Source organism: Neofelis nebulosa, chromosome 6, assembly GCF_028018385.1.
Source record: "Neofelis nebulosa isolate mNeoNeb1 chromosome 6, mNeoNeb1.pri, whole genome shotgun sequence".
Taxonomy (NCBI): Eukaryota; Metazoa; Chordata; class Mammalia; order Carnivora; family Felidae; genus Neofelis; species Neofelis nebulosa.
The window spans coordinates 65,458,477-65,473,589 of NC_080787.1; the positions used below are offsets into that span (position 1 = coordinate 65,458,477).

The 15,113-nt window shown below is 39.6% G+C and overlaps 1 protein-coding gene and 1 long non-coding RNA gene across 7 annotated transcripts in view; one reads left to right on the top strand and one right to left on the bottom strand.

The window, feature by feature from the left end:
• Positions 1–4,862: 4,862 nt before the first annotated feature.
• Positions 4,863–9,731, bottom strand: LOC131514409 (uncharacterized). Of its 2 annotated transcripts, XR_009263060.1 has the most exons (3): positions 9,576–9,706; positions 9,021–9,232; positions 4,863–5,154 (listed from the first exon to the last, which is right to left on the bottom strand). It is a non-coding gene; the product is annotated as an uncharacterized LOC131514409 (long non-coding RNA). The 2 variants fall into 2 exon arrangements; XR_009263059.1 differs by lacking the exon at positions 4,863–5,154 and having other exon boundaries at positions 8,524–9,232; positions 9,576–9,731.
• A 133-nt stretch (positions 9,732–9,864) lies between these two features.
• ADGRB3 (adhesion G protein-coupled receptor B3) overlaps positions 9,865–15,113 on the top strand; it is a 729,921-nt gene continuing 724,672 nt past the window's right edge. For 4 of the 5 annotated variants that reach the window (XM_058734362.1, XM_058734364.1, XM_058734365.1 and 1 more), the window contains exons 1-2: positions 9,865–10,524; positions 13,192–13,963. In XM_058734362.1, coding sequence (XP_058590345.1) covers positions 13,207–13,963 — 757 coding nt within the window. In that variant the 5' untranslated portion in view covers positions 9,865–10,524; positions 13,192–13,206. Of the gene's footprint in view, positions 10,525–11,917; positions 12,086–13,191; positions 13,964–15,113 lie in introns of all 5 variants that reach the window. The other variant, XM_058734363.1, reaches the window with a different exon arrangement.

The window sequence follows — 15,113 nt, forward strand, 5'->3', positions numbered from 1 at the left end:
GTTATATAGTAATGAAGTTATAGACCAACGAGGAAAGCAAATAAAGAGCAATTAAAAATTAAAAATTAGCAAGTACTATAAAACAGACAAATAATTACCTTGAAAGAGAATATAAGAGAAATGGCCATAGATTGGTGGTTTAAAAAAGAAAGCTTCCTTAGAGAATTTTCAAAATGTAATCTGAGGAATGAGAAAAGGACAGCCAATAAAAATTATCCCAATAGCAGGAGAAGGGAAGTCTATTCCTTGCATAGGTTGGTTGCAAGGAAGGAAAAAAATTGCTGTCTTTCAGACACAGAAAGAAGATTAATGTAGCTTGAGCATCATAAGTAAGCAGAAGGGTGATTCAGGATGAAAGGGAAAAAGGAATCAGATGATGTAGGACATTGCAAGCCATGATTAAGGGATTGGATTTATTATATGTGCTGTGAGTAATAATCAGGGTTTCAAAAAATGAAACAAAAACATTTTCAAAATTTTTGAAAGGACACATTTTTTGCCTTGAGCAAAACTGATTGGAAGTAAATTAACAAAGAATATTTGATACCAGGTAGGAGGTTATTACATTGGGCTAGGCAAAACCCACAGATTTTAGAAAAGAAAGACTGTGATGAAAAAGAAAAGAATGTTTGATTTGAGATATATATGTTTGAGGTGTGTTATTGGTTTAATTGTGCCACCCCCCCAATTCATATGCTGGTTCTCTACCTTTAGTATATTAGAATGTGATTGTCTGTGGAGTTAAAGTCTTTAAAATTTTTTTTAATGTTTATTTATTTTTGAGACAGAGCATGAGCAGGGGAGGGTCACAGCATGAGCAGGGGAGAGTCAGAGAGAGAGGGAGACACAGAATCTGAAATAGGATCCAGGCTCTGAGCTGTCAGCACAGAGCCCGACACAGGGCTCGAACTCACAGACTGAAAGATCATGACCTCAGCCGAAGTCGGATGCTTAACCAACTGAGCCACAAAGGCGCCCCAGAGTTAAAGTCTTTAAAAAGGTAGTTAATTTAAAATGAGGCGTGGCCCCCAATCCAATCTGACTGATGATGTCCTTATTAAAAAAATGGAGATTGGGACATACAGAGACACCAGAGGTAGAACAGGCATAGTGGGACAACCATGAGAAAAAATAGCAAGAGTGTGGCCATCTGCACAGAGAGAATCAGTCATTCTGTCATGTTGATCTTAGGCGTGCAGTCTCCAGAACTGTGAGAAAATAAATGTCTGTTGTTTAAGCTGCCCAGGCTGTGATATTTTGTCATGGTGGCCCTAGCAAACGAATACAAAGTGGAACAGACAACACTTATGAAAGGATTGAATGTGGGAGTGATTAAAAAAAAAAATGAGGCAGCAAGCAAAATTCCCATGTTTGCAGTATAAATAACTGTGTGGAGAATGGTGCTATTTCCTGTGATGGGAAGACTAAGGAAGAATACATTTCTCTGGAATAGTCAGTTTTGTTTTGATTACTTAAAATCTGAGATGACTATGAGACATTTTTAGTAGAGATATCAATTAGACAATTGACTACACAAGAATCTAGAGGATCAAAAGAGATTTCCTAGCTAAATAAGTACATGTGTGTGTGCCTGTGTGTTTGTATGTAAGAATGCATGCACATATACATTCATTTTATTATTCATTTATATATTTATGTATTTATTTTTAATTTAACTCCAGTATAGCTAATATAGAGTTATATCGTTTCAGGTGTACAATATAGTGATTCAACAATTCTATGCATTACTCAGTGCTCATCATGGTAAGTGTACTCTTTAATCCCCTTCAGTGAATCCCCCTACCTATCTCCATTCTGGTAATTTGTTCTCCAGAGTTAAGAGTCTGTTTTTTGGTTTGTCTTTTTTTTTTCCTTTGTTCATTTGTATTGTTTCTTAAGTTCCATATATGAGTGAAATTATATGGTATTTGTCTTCCTCTGACTTATTTCACTTAGCATTATACTCTCTAGCGCCATTCATGTCATTGCAAATGGCAAGATCTCATTCCTTTTTATGGCTGAATAATATTCCATTTCCAAAGAAGACATAACAGATGGCCAACAGACACATGAAAAGGGGCTCAACATTACTCATCAGGAAAATGCAAATCAAAACTACAATGAGATATATCACCTCCCAACTGTCAGATTGGCTAAAATAAACACACACACACACACACACACACACACACACACACACACACACGAAACAACTAGTGTTGGCAAATATGTGGAGAAAACAAATCCTTCTGCACTGTTGGTAACAAAACCAACTAGTGCATCCACTGTGGAAAACACTATGGAGGATCTTCAAAAAATTAAAAATAGAATTACCATACGATCCAGTAAATACTACTGGGTATTTATCCAAAGAATATGAAAACACTAATTCAAAGAGATATAGTCATCCTTATGTTTATTTTACTGCAGCATTATTTACAATTGCAAAATTATGGAAGCAACCCAAGTGTTCATGGATAGATGAATGAATAAAGATGTGGTATATATATATATATAGATATATATATATATATCACCATGTATATATGTATATATACACCATGTATATATGTGGTATATATATACACACCACATATTATATATATATACCATATATATATATTATATATAATGTGTGTATAACATATACATTATATATATAATGGAATATTACTTACTCATATATACATTCTTCTAGTAACATATGGTATTAGAGGATGTATTAGATCACCAAAGGAGAGATGGGAGAGAAATTAGGGAATTAGATCTAACATTTATCTCTAAGTAACTGGCATTTCATATAGAAGAGAACCAGCAGGAGACTGGGAAGTCAGTGCTAGGAAGGTATGATAAAACAGAAATCAAGATGGAAAGAGTGGCTTTAAAAAATGTAAGGCATAACAAGCAAAATAGTGCTAAAAGTTGGAGTAAAATGAAAAAAAAATTATCTATCAACTTGGTAACATAAAGCCTTTAGTGACCTTGTTCAGAAACTTTTCAGTGGAACACTGAGGGTGGAAGCCAAATTAGAATGAATTGAGAAATGAGAAGGAAGTGAGGAAACAAAGTGAAGTGATAGGCTGCTTTTTGAAGATTAGTTATGAAGAGGAAATGACAAATAGGGAATGTTATTAAAATTGTTTTAGGATGGCCACAGTGCTTTAAAATACCTTTTAAATACCATATTGATAAAAATGATCCAGAAGAGAGGGAAAAATTTTCATTGTGCAAGAGAATCAATAGAAGTAAGACCTGAGATACTTATACATGGGGATGGCTTTTCAGATATGAGCAGTATCTCCTTAGAGGCTAGAAGAAAGGAGAAAATGGGAGAAGGCACAGGTTTAATGAATTTATTATGTAAGAAGAGGGAGTTCCCATATGATCACATCTGTTTTATCAATGAAGAATAAAGAAAGCTATCAGAATTGAAGAATTGGAGGAAAGCTTTAAATATCAAGTAAAAATTATAAAATATTCATAGGGTATAATAGGAGAGTGAGCTTATAATTGAAAGTTTTGAGTTACAGCCTGTGTGGTGAGACCATTTGAACCTGGTGATTATGAATGCATAGGGTGATTATGAATGCATCAGATTACCTAAGGGTGTGAATTTCTACACCACTGTTCTGTTTCATGGGTGCTGGCTCAGAGACAGTATGTGTGGTAATTCAGCCATGAAAATGTGAAGAGAAAGCTGAAGGTTATAAGTAAATTATTTTAATAATGGGCATGGAATCCATGGGGGTATGCATTAGTTATCTATTGTTGTATAACAAATTATCCCTAAACTTAGCAATGGGAAACGTAAACATTTGGTATCATATAGTTCCTATAGATCAGGAAGCCAGGAGCAGCTTAGCTGAGTGGTTCTCATTCAAGGTGTCTCCAAAGCTACTCCCAAGGTATTGGCCAGGAGATCTCAGACTTGACTGGCGAAACTTCTACTTCTGAGTTCACTCACATAGCTATTGTCAGGTCTTGGAAGATGTGCTTCTAATCAAACTCCCATGGGTTTGGTTGTCTCTGTAAGGCTGTCTCACAGCAGGACAAGTGGCATATCTCAGAGTGAGTGTTATTTGGAGAGTGAAAGATGGAGGACAGTCATTTCATACCCTACACTTGGTAGTGACATCCTATCACTGCTGCCTACTCCCTGGAAGCAAGTTTCTAAATCTAGCTCACACTCAAGGGGAGATGGTTATACAAAGGCATGAATGACAGGAAGTAGGGATCACTGGGGGACATGTGAGAGGCTGCCTGCTACAGGGTAAGAGGAGGGAAGAAAAGGTAGGAGAAGAAATTAGTTGGAATGGATTAAAGATCTGAATATTGTGGAAGACTTGGCTCCTTATGGTTATCAAGAAGGTGAGTTTACAAAAGTAGAAGATTGTAAGTACAAAATCGAAACAATACTGGAAGTGGAACAGTCATTATTTATGATCTCTTTAGTTGAAGACTAAAGGAAAATGTGGCTGAGTTGGTATAAAAGAAAATACAGAAACGGAACTGAAAAGACAGTGTGACATATAAGCCGTCTACATGGATGCTGAAAACATGAGAAGACTGGAAATTGGATGGAGAGGGAAGCTTAGCCAGCAGCTAAAGGACTGTATGAATAAAAAGTAAAATTTGAAGTCATTAAAAAGATAGCAAGGAGGAAGAGGTGAGGCTGCCAAAGGGAAATTACATAACCTCTAAGGGAAAAAAAAGGTATTAAAGTGAGATTAGAAGTAAATATTTGAACCCAGCAATGGAGATCAAGGACATTGATCCCATCTACCCATAATCCCTAGTTAATCAGTGTGGAAGAAGCATGCATGTAACTGGCTTCCTCTTGGCATGGTTGCAAGAGATGCCATGTCTTCACAAAAATAGTAGGTTTCAGTCACCAGAAGGTACAAAAAGAACATTCTGCATAAAGGTGTGTTGGAATAGAAGAGCAAGGAGATCTAGATGGCAAAGAGGGAGAATGTGGCAGAAAGAAAAAGAGTGGGTCAGAAGTGGTAAGGAACAGAGCTGGAGAGACACAAGAGTTCAGAAATAATAGGTAATCAACTGACCTTAATCTCTGGTGTTGATTAAGGTCAACAGATATGTTGGTACTCACAACTTTAGTTCTTGTCATCAGTTTTAGTAGGGTTGGAACGCAATCTGAGGAAAAAAAATGATCACAGTGAGGGAAGAATAAGAATGTAATGGGTTGTCTTTCCACTGGCAGATGACAGCAAGGAAGGAAGGGCAAAGCTGGTAAAACTATAGAGATTTTAAAAATTATGGTAGAGTAGAGCATTTCCAATATTTGGAACAATTTTGATTCTTCCTAGCCTAGGATTTTGTTGCATTTTTCTCTCATTGCTTCCATGTCTTGTGAGATACCTTGTTTTATTTAGAAAATATCAAGAAGAACCATAGAAACTACTTGGTCATGCTCTTCCTTTCCTATGAGGAAACTGAAGTCCAGAGAGTGCACAGCTTCTTGTCTATAACTGTCTATATAACCAGTGTCAGCTTCAGGGGTAAAAATGAAGAATCTTTATTTATGGTTCATTTGAAATCCTAAAAATTAAAGATAATAGCATAAACATAGCAACTTTATACAAAAAAGTAGATAAAAATAACTGACAAGGAAAGAATTTGGGGTAAATTCCTATTTAACTGCAAACATGTATTTTGAGCTTTTAAAGTCCCTATTCCAAGATACTTCTATAACACACAAATGTGACATTATGTGGTACCTACCCATGGGATTTCTTGAATCACAAATGAAGCCTTTGGAATCTATGGTCAAAAACTTTTTAACAATGTGAGTGTTTTACATTGTGTCATAGTAGAGGAAAAGAATGGTAAAAATGGAAACTTGATACAAATGAGTTCTTTGATAAAAAGTACTCTGGCTATGCCTGGCATGGGGCAAGTTTGGACTAACCAGCCCAGGATAACCATCAGTTCATGTATCCGTTTGCTCTACTATACCCTTCTACTTTTTAGTACTTTTGTTATGTATTTTCTATTTGGGGATGCCCAATTAGAAGGGGATGCCTTTTTTTTTTTTTTAGATAGAAAACCGAGAAGAATCAGCTTAGTTCCTGAGAAACTTCATTATTTAATAATAAGAATAAAGAAGAGGAGGAAGAGGAGGAGGAGAAAGAATGAGAAGTTCTTTCAGTTCATAGTAAATATGCTAATTTTAAGCATAAAGTAAGTACTTACCCATTTAATCATGTAATATTTTGATCATTTTATTAACACAAAATAAAGCACTAATTGATTAGAGTAAATAATAAGATAGTTAAGGTTCATATTTCTGAAGTTGTTACATTAATTTCCTTTTATTGTGAAATTAGTTGTCAAAAATCTGTGTGTGTGTGCATGTGTGTGTGTGTTGGAGACATTAAGTATTGAAAAGTTAGAGCATACTGAAAAAGAATAATCGATAAACTTATTTGTGCTTCTTAAAGCCTTACTGAAGAAAAGTTATAAAACTTAAAAGTGGTAATATAGTAATACCACAAGGAGCATGAGAGAAAGGCATGAAAGGGAAGAAAGCCCTTTCTAAAACTAGGTAAGCATATTCAAAACATATTCTTATCATTTCAGTCTGAGAATTGTGCAGGTGATACTGAAGTTTAAGAAAGGATCCTGGAGGATGGGATTCTTTTTTTTCAAAGGTAGAAGAACTAAACAGTAAAAAATAAAGGCAATAGAAGTAAAAGAGAGATAAATTATACTTAGAAATCTCATTTCCCTGAAGTGATCTTTAAAAACATATAAATAATAGAAAAGATAAATTTGAAAGACTTTACATGCCTGGGCCAATTTAAAATACAAGTTTATATTTTGATGTGTTAATACTGGCTTCTCAATTGTCCTTTTAAAAGTTGAGAAGGAAACTTAAGTGAAAATTAGTTTATACAATTAATCTGGTAGTTTTGGGGTGAGAACACTTCATACTAAAGAGAAATATAAAGGAGTATAGTGAAACCATCCTCCCAAATACATATATAATAATGGAAATATATGTGAACATATTATATATATGTGTATGTGCACACTTACATATAATACATGCTTATATATACACATGTACATGAAATATGTATGTTAAATATGGATCTGTGTTTGTATCCATACAGACATACACAGATACACACAGGGATTGGTGAGAAGCAAATGAAGGCTGATAATTACAATGTGAAATGGTGATTTTTTAAAATGCATTAAAGCATAAAACCAGACCAATCTCAATAGGGAGGAAAGGACACAGAGAGCCTAGTGTGTAAACTGCCGCTCTTTTCATTGTTGGGTCAATGTGCCAGCGGTGCTTTCACATGGAACATAGTGCAGACATGAATCAGGATGGCTCTTCCTTGGTCTGCCTTTGGAATTGTGCTGTTGTTAGGTCCATAGACCAGATTCTCCATATAGGGTTCTTTTTGTGATTTTTGATTATGACCCCCTGAGGAAGTCAGACCAGCCTGGGGTTACTGGAGATGGTGTCTTGCTTGGCATATTTATCATCCACAAATCATCTGCTATAAATATACCTCAGCGGGATCATCATCAGGCTGGCTCAGTAGCCTGCAATTTATGAAGGTTATGGGAAACAGTGTGAAGGGTGAAGTGCTTTATTAAGGGTGGCTTTCTCCCTGACCCAGTCCCGTGTTCTACTTGAATGCAAATGACCCTGGGAATGAGTGCTCCTTTCCCTTTAGGATTAAGTCTTTTAAAATTATCCCTTTCAGCTATTATTCTTATGTCACTATATCATGACTTCAAGATTTTCTAAGAAACATCAGAATCACAGTGTTCAAAGATAATGTGAGAAATTACTAGGTGCAAGATAGACACAGATCTAAAACTCACATTGTTTTCTTTTTATGTACAAATCATGCAAAACATTCTCCTTTTTTTCCCATTTTTTTAACATGTCATTAATCTCTATTTTTGCTTCTCATAAAATAACAGAACTGACCAAAATGTCTTGCAACTATCATAATTATAATCTCTATGGAATTTGGAAGAAAGGAAATGTAATTCTTTGTATTACTGAATGTTTGTTTTTAAAAGAAAACGTGTTTGCTTAAGACACAATGTTTAGGATTATGTCCTAGACACAAACCTTATTTTCCTTTCACCTTCCCTTAAATGAATAAAAAATATTGTAATGAACCAAAAATGACACAAAACCAAAATGCCACAAAGGCTGCTCTCTCAGCCAGTGAATGTTCCTGGAACATGGTTAAAGCTTGTTGGATGGGGAATGATTAACTGTTTCCCTTACAGGATGTTATTCTGAACACTTGTCCTAGAAGAGAAAGCCTTGAAGAGGGTCACCCTATTAATATGTATTAAGAAGTAAAGGGCCAATTTTAATATTTCAAGCAACTCCGGTGAATAAAAGATCATTGGCACCTTTCTATTTTCACTATAGTCCTATTTTAAAATAATGTTCTTGGCTCTCCATTTGCCCCAGGGGAGAGGAACAACAAGAGGAAGAAAAATGCAGAAAGAGTACAGAGAGAAGATGATGGAAATTTGTTTTATTCAACTTCACCTGCCGCTCAAGCCACTCACCCTCAGGAAGACTCCGACACTTCATAGGAATTACCCATTCTGGTCTCCCCCACCGAATCACCACACTATTTTGCCACTTGTTTTGCAAACCACCAACTGCGTTTACAAGTAGAAACATAATCAGTAGGCGAATGACCTTTTGCAGCATTGTATCTGAAGCTAGTTCATCAAACACTTGTCAGCCAACCGTCCAGCGGGCCAAATAAATAAAGGTGGGGAGTGGTGGAAATTTATCCTTTTTGTTGCTGCTAAATCGAGAATCCGGTAGCTTTTCCTCCCCCTTTCCCTCTTTTTTTTTTTTTCTTTTTTTTTTTCTACCACTGTCCACAAACCTGTTACTAGGGAAACTTAAAGAAGAATCAGATACATTAAGAAAACAAAAGTTTAGACCCCCCACAACCATGATCCCATTGCCATGCAGAAAGCAATGCAAGATGCCCAACCTCGGTCGCCGCACCGCGGTCCTGACAAAGCCTGTATCTAGCCAGAACAAACAAGATGTTAATTGCAGCCTCGCTGAGAAAAACTAGTATTGTTCCAGCCGGAGACACGCAGCATTTCGGGAACTGAGATGTGCCCCGTCCGCTGAGGACTGGATCAATTCATCTGAACCCCGGCGATGAAACGACAGCTCTTCGGCTGCGACAGGTCCGCGCTGAAAGAAAGACAGAGACGATCAAGTCCAGTATTTACTTCCCAACACTCAGAGTCGCCTTCCAATCCTCCGCAACCCCCTAGCTTCGCCTCCCAGTGAGTTTCCCTTACAGTTGGTCGCCGCCAGCCCCAGCGGTGGGAACTGAGGGCGCAAAAACCTCCCAGACGCAGAAAATACCGCTTTCGGGACGTGCTTGGTTTTGAGTAGCCGTGACGTGCAGGCTCACCGCGGCCCTGGCTGGAGCACCGCGGAGCCCCCCTCCCGCCCGCTTCTCTCCCGCCCTCCCGCCGGGCCTCCCTCCTTTCCCACCCCGCCGCTTCCCTCTTCTCTCACGCACACCCACCCGCGCCCCCGGGAGGCAAGAACTACGGGAAGGCACAGCGGCCGCGTAGCGCTCGTCGAGCCTCTGGCCGGCCGCCTGGCGCACCGTACCGGTGCCGGCGCCGGGCGCGGGGCGCTGGGCGCGCGGCGCCCGGAGACGCGCGCGCGCAAGAGCACGCGGGAGTCGGCGCGCACGCGCACCCCGGGGACGCGCACCCACTCCTTGGCGCGCGCCCCGGGGAGAGCGAGCGCCGCGCGCCGGCGCGCACACCCGAGACAGAGCTTTACTATCTCTCTCCCTCTCGCGCCCCTCCTCGCTGGGCATTCAAACAGCTTTCCGACATCACCAGCCAAGGATTTTTTTTCCCCCCTCTCCTTAGTCGCGGTCCGTCCATCAGTACCTGCGGGGGGAGGGGGAGGAGGAGGAGGGAGGAAAGCGGAAAGAGGAAAGAGCATAAGCTTGAGCCTTCCGATCCGACCACGAATACTCCTGTAATAAACCCACCGCCCCAACAAATCTGCCTTAGCAGCCGCTGCTGCCGCCGGTCACTTCTCGTCTCAGCGCTTTCTTTGCTTCTTGGCTCATCGGTTTGTTGGGGGTAGATTTGATAAAAACAAATCCTTGCTTTTAAGCCACTTGCATATTTTTGTTTCTTTAGAGTCTCTCTACGGGGGGCTCCCCCCTCCCTCGGTTGGAGGTTGGATTCAGTTGGCTACGGCGTCAGGCTCCGGGGTCCTGGGGGCTTTTTTTCTCCCACCCCTCCCCTCTTTGATTTTTCTCCCCCCATCTTTTGCTTCTCTTAAGTGTGCATTTAAAAAAAAAAAAATAAATCCTGATTTTTGAAGCTGAGCCGGGGAAAATGGGCAACGGTGATTGGGACCGAAGGGGAGTCTCTCCGTCACTGTTGCTGGGACGCGTGCCTGTGCTGGTGTCTTAGAGCAAGAGCCTCCCTGAGCTTTCGGAGTGGAAGGTAAGGAAGGGGGTCCAGGGGTCACCTTCCCTCTCCCAGGGGTCGCCACCGAGGAGCTTTCGTCTAGGTGTTTGCGGAGGGAGGACAAGGAAAGGAAAGGCTGTTGCTGGCAGATGGAGGGGCTACGACCAAACCCGACTGTCTGCATTTACTTAAACGCCGCAGTTGAAAAGTTAGAGAAGTCTGTTTTTCAAGAGATGTGCATGGTCGGAAGGAACAGGCAGGGAGACCTAGAAAATCTGACGGTTCTGTGTGATTGGGGTGATTTTATGAGGAGAAATTTTTAGGTTAGAAGGAAGTTAAGATAAGGGGAGGCAGTGGGTCTTCTATTGGGGAAAAAATTTAGTGGAGTGATGGCGCCGTCTATGTTCGGCTAAACTAAAGTGTCACCCAGAAAATCAGTTTGGAGAATAGCTAAACTAAATGCCGGTTTGCTTCTTAGCAGGACACAAATAAATAAATAAATACAGCATCCTTGAGATCTTGGTAGCCATCCCTTAGACACCGCCACCCCATTCTTTCTTTCTTAAAAAAGGGAAATACAATTGTTTGAACTGGCCCTGCAGTCGGGGACGGGGGTGGGGGGGCGGCAGAGTTCAGTGATTCATTTTTGATTCTTTAGTATAAAACAAGGCTCCGTACACCAAGGCTTAAGGATTAAAATAAAGAGCATTATATTGAGGGGGCTCTCTTGAGCAAGCTTGAAAGTGAAATCAGAGCTATTTCCTCACTCTTTCTAATCCTTGATGAGCACAGCAATGCAGACATGCACTGTCAAATAAATGGAAGCAAAAGTACTGGATTTCATTAGGAAAAGAAATACGACCTCTTTTTGAGTTACCGATTATAAAATGAAGCCCCTTTCATGGATGGAATTCCTAATTTAGACACTTATTGTCACATTGGCTCTCAACGCCTACACTCTATCCTGAAGAACACTGCGCAGACCTGCATTGCCTGCAAAGTGCAACAGCAAAAAAAAGAGGAAATTATTTCCAGAATTTCCTGCAACTTTCCCAATTTTTAACCTTTACATGCTCATTGGCTTTATTTTCTCAAAAAGAAAATGCATTATTCATTGAGCTATATGCTTGAAACGGAGAACACTGTTTTGATAGTCCCAGCAGTTCTGATGTTATTTTAAACTGCTGCTATATAGAGATTTAGAGTTGGGGCTGTTTTCTCCTATATCAAGACATAGAATTTGAATTATGATCTGGAAAATGCAGATCTATCTTCAGGGACTTCGGTCACTGGTATTTGTGTGCATGCGTTGGTGTGTGTTATGCAATGGGAAGGAAGAGGGTTTTATCCTTTGGTTCCGAGAGAACCCAGGCAAAGACACGAAAACTCTTAACTGTCTATATGTCTGTATGTCTGTCTCTGTTTACAGAACAGTGGAAGAGACTGCAGCCTAAAGACTTTTATAATTAACTTGGCATCACTTTTCTCAGCTCAAAGGCTAAACAAAAAAAAGCAGTGTCATTTATTCTAAGAAATAACTTCTTAAAGGTTAAAGCTGAAAAAAATTCAAGTTATTTTTGGATAACAACTTACAGAGGTAAATATAACCAGGATTACTTTATTATGCAAGGCCAGGTTAAAAAAACATAAAGAAAAGGAGCTTTGGAGCTGTTGTTGGAAAGGGAGCAATTCAGTAACTGAAATCTGCTAGGAAAGAAAATGCTAATGTCTTTTATCTACCATGTATAAATCTTAAATTGCAGTAACTAGAGTTAAATCTTAAATAACTCTAGATAAAATAGCCCTAATTAAAAAAAAAAAAATTAAAAGGCTGAAGCCAGCTGTGGTTCTGGGATTTTTCACCGACATCGCCTTTGGATACAGATACTAATACAGTGATCCACTTTATGTATCCCAAGAGGGCACGTCACATTGAAATGACTGTCTTAAATCTTGGTTCTCAGAGGTGATGTTGAACAACAAGTCTTCCCTATGTATCTACCCATCTATGCCCTTTCTCAGATAATGGGCTTAAAATTCTATTAATCCAAATGAATGTTGGTGTTTTTGCACAGGAATTCCCATCAGTTCACACGATGGTCCCTGCAAAGACAAGTATGGGTATTTGGGAGATGATGTTTCATCTGCAACAAATTATCATTTGTGCTTTTAAAATTGTGGCCATCCTTTATCAAAATTGCTTTTCATATTCAAGGTAAAAGAAGTAATGTGATGACAGCTGTTCCCAGATTATCAGATTAGATTGTGTGTGATGATGTTTTCTTCAGGCCGACTGAGGGAGAGAAAAGGTTGTATAGGTTGCTTAAAAAGATTTCAAAAATTAAAAACTTAGGTTATGATATTATTTAAAAGGTATGTTTTCCTCCTCTTTCAATAGAATCATAATGTACTGGGATGAAATCCTGGTAGATAAATTACAGCGTTCCTGTTAATAATCTATTAAATATTATTTTTAAAGTTAATGTAGAAAATTTGGTCATTGTGAATGACCACGTGAGGGCGCTGTTCACACAGCCACCGATGATTTCCTAGCATTATAAAATAACAAATTACCTGCCCTTCTTTTAAAAAGGGTTTTTTACTGAAATCTTGAAAACAGCTGGCTGTAATATTGGAAGGAGTTTCTTTCTTCAATGCGTGTAGACTCCTACTTGCATTTTACTTTCATTGCCATTTTTACAGGCCAAATGACATAGGATGAAGGCTGTTCGTAACCTGCTGATTTATATATTTTCCACCTATCTCCTGGTTATGTTTGGATTTAATGCTGCCCAAGACTTCTGGTGTTCAACTTTGGTGAAGGGAGTCATTTATGGATCGTATTCTGTAAGTGAAATGTTTCCCAAAAACTTTACAAACTGCACTTGGACGCTGGAAAATCCAGATCCAACCAAATATAGCATTTACCTGAAATTTTCCAAAAAGGACCTTAGCTGCTCTAACTTTTCCCTCTTGGCTTATCAGTTTGATCATTTTTCCCATGAAAAAATAAAGGATCTTTTAAGAAAGAATCATTCTATAATGCAACTCTGCGATTCCAAGAATGCTTTCGTTTTTCTACAATATGATAAAAATTTTATTCAGATACGTCGGGTGTTTCCAACTGATTTCCCAGGATTACAGAAAAAAGGGGAAGAAGATCAGAAATCTTTTTTTGAGTTTTTGGTATTGAACAAGGTGAGCCCAAGCCAGTTTGGTTGCCATGTATTATGCACTTGGTTGGAGAGCTGCTTAAAATCAGAAAATGGGAGAACAGAATCATGTGGGATCATGTATACAAAATGCACCTGCCCTCAGCATTTGGGAGAGTGGGGGATCGACGACCAGTCGCTGGTTTTGTTAAATAACGTGGTGTTACCCCTGAATGAGCAGACCGAGGGCTGCCTGACCCAGGAGCTGCAAACCACCCAGGTCTGCAATCTTACCAGGGAGGCCAAGCGACCGCCCAAAGAAGGTAAGTGCCCATCAGAGAGGGAGAGATGGGAGGGAGGGGCGTTTGGAGATGGCAGTAAGATGTGATGTTTCAACACACAGGCTTAATCATTGCTGTTTAACTCTATCATCTTTGGAGTCATTTGGTTTGTGATCTTCACTAATAAAGGTCTCTTAAGCTAATTTTGGGTTTCAACATTTTTGAGACAGGGTGGTGAGGATGGGATAGCTCTCATCAATATGCCCTGGTAGTGTGTCTGGAATATTCAGGAGGAAAGAGAGGCAAAAACGTGGGGCCAGTTAGCCTTGGAGGTTGTTGAGGGGGGAGGTTCTTTATTGGCTGCAGCCTCTTGGGGAGACCAAGATATATACAGTCGCGCTCTCTCACGCACACACCTGTGAAATGAATTTGTAGGATTTCTACCTTATGCTAGAGCCCTGCAAAAAAGTAACCTTCACTTCCTCTAGCCTTTGCCCTGTCTCACTGTCTCAAGCAGGACCCCTTTAGTTGTACTGCCCTAAGTTGGGGAAGCAGGACAAAATGGTGACACAAATTCAATAGCAAGTCTGTTTGGACCAAATGACTTTCTGACACCTGAAGACAAGGGTATCCCCCTCCCCCACAGGCCCGATATTAAAAAAAGAAAATGCATTGCACAATAAATCCTGTGTGCTTGCTCTTTCGTGGGTCAAGGAAACCCCACTGGAAGCGCAAACTCTGGGGTCTCCTGGCTGTGAAGTCACTTGGAGGCAAGGGTGAAGGGCAGAATTAAAACACATGCTGATCCTGTAAAACATGATAGCCCTCTTGTGTGATTTTTTTTTTTTTTCTCTTCTGGGTCCCCTCTTGGTATACATGAGGAGAGTGGGAGCGTGTCAGAGATGAGCTAGATGGAAAAAATAGTGCAACGGAAATGCAGAGGAAAAAGAGAAAGTACAGGAGTGATTTTCAGCTTTCACCCAATCCCCAGTGGGGGAGCTACCGGAGGATTTCAGATTGTGGATTATGTTTAATAACGCAAGAAAGCGGACATATTTTGAGAAAATGACTTTTCCTGTTTGGAAGGTTAACGGATGTGTTCCATTCGTTTGAGGACAGGCTGATACATATTCTCTCTCACTCTCTGATCCTGCAACTAGAGAGTGTGTTGATTTTTTATGCAGGAAATGTT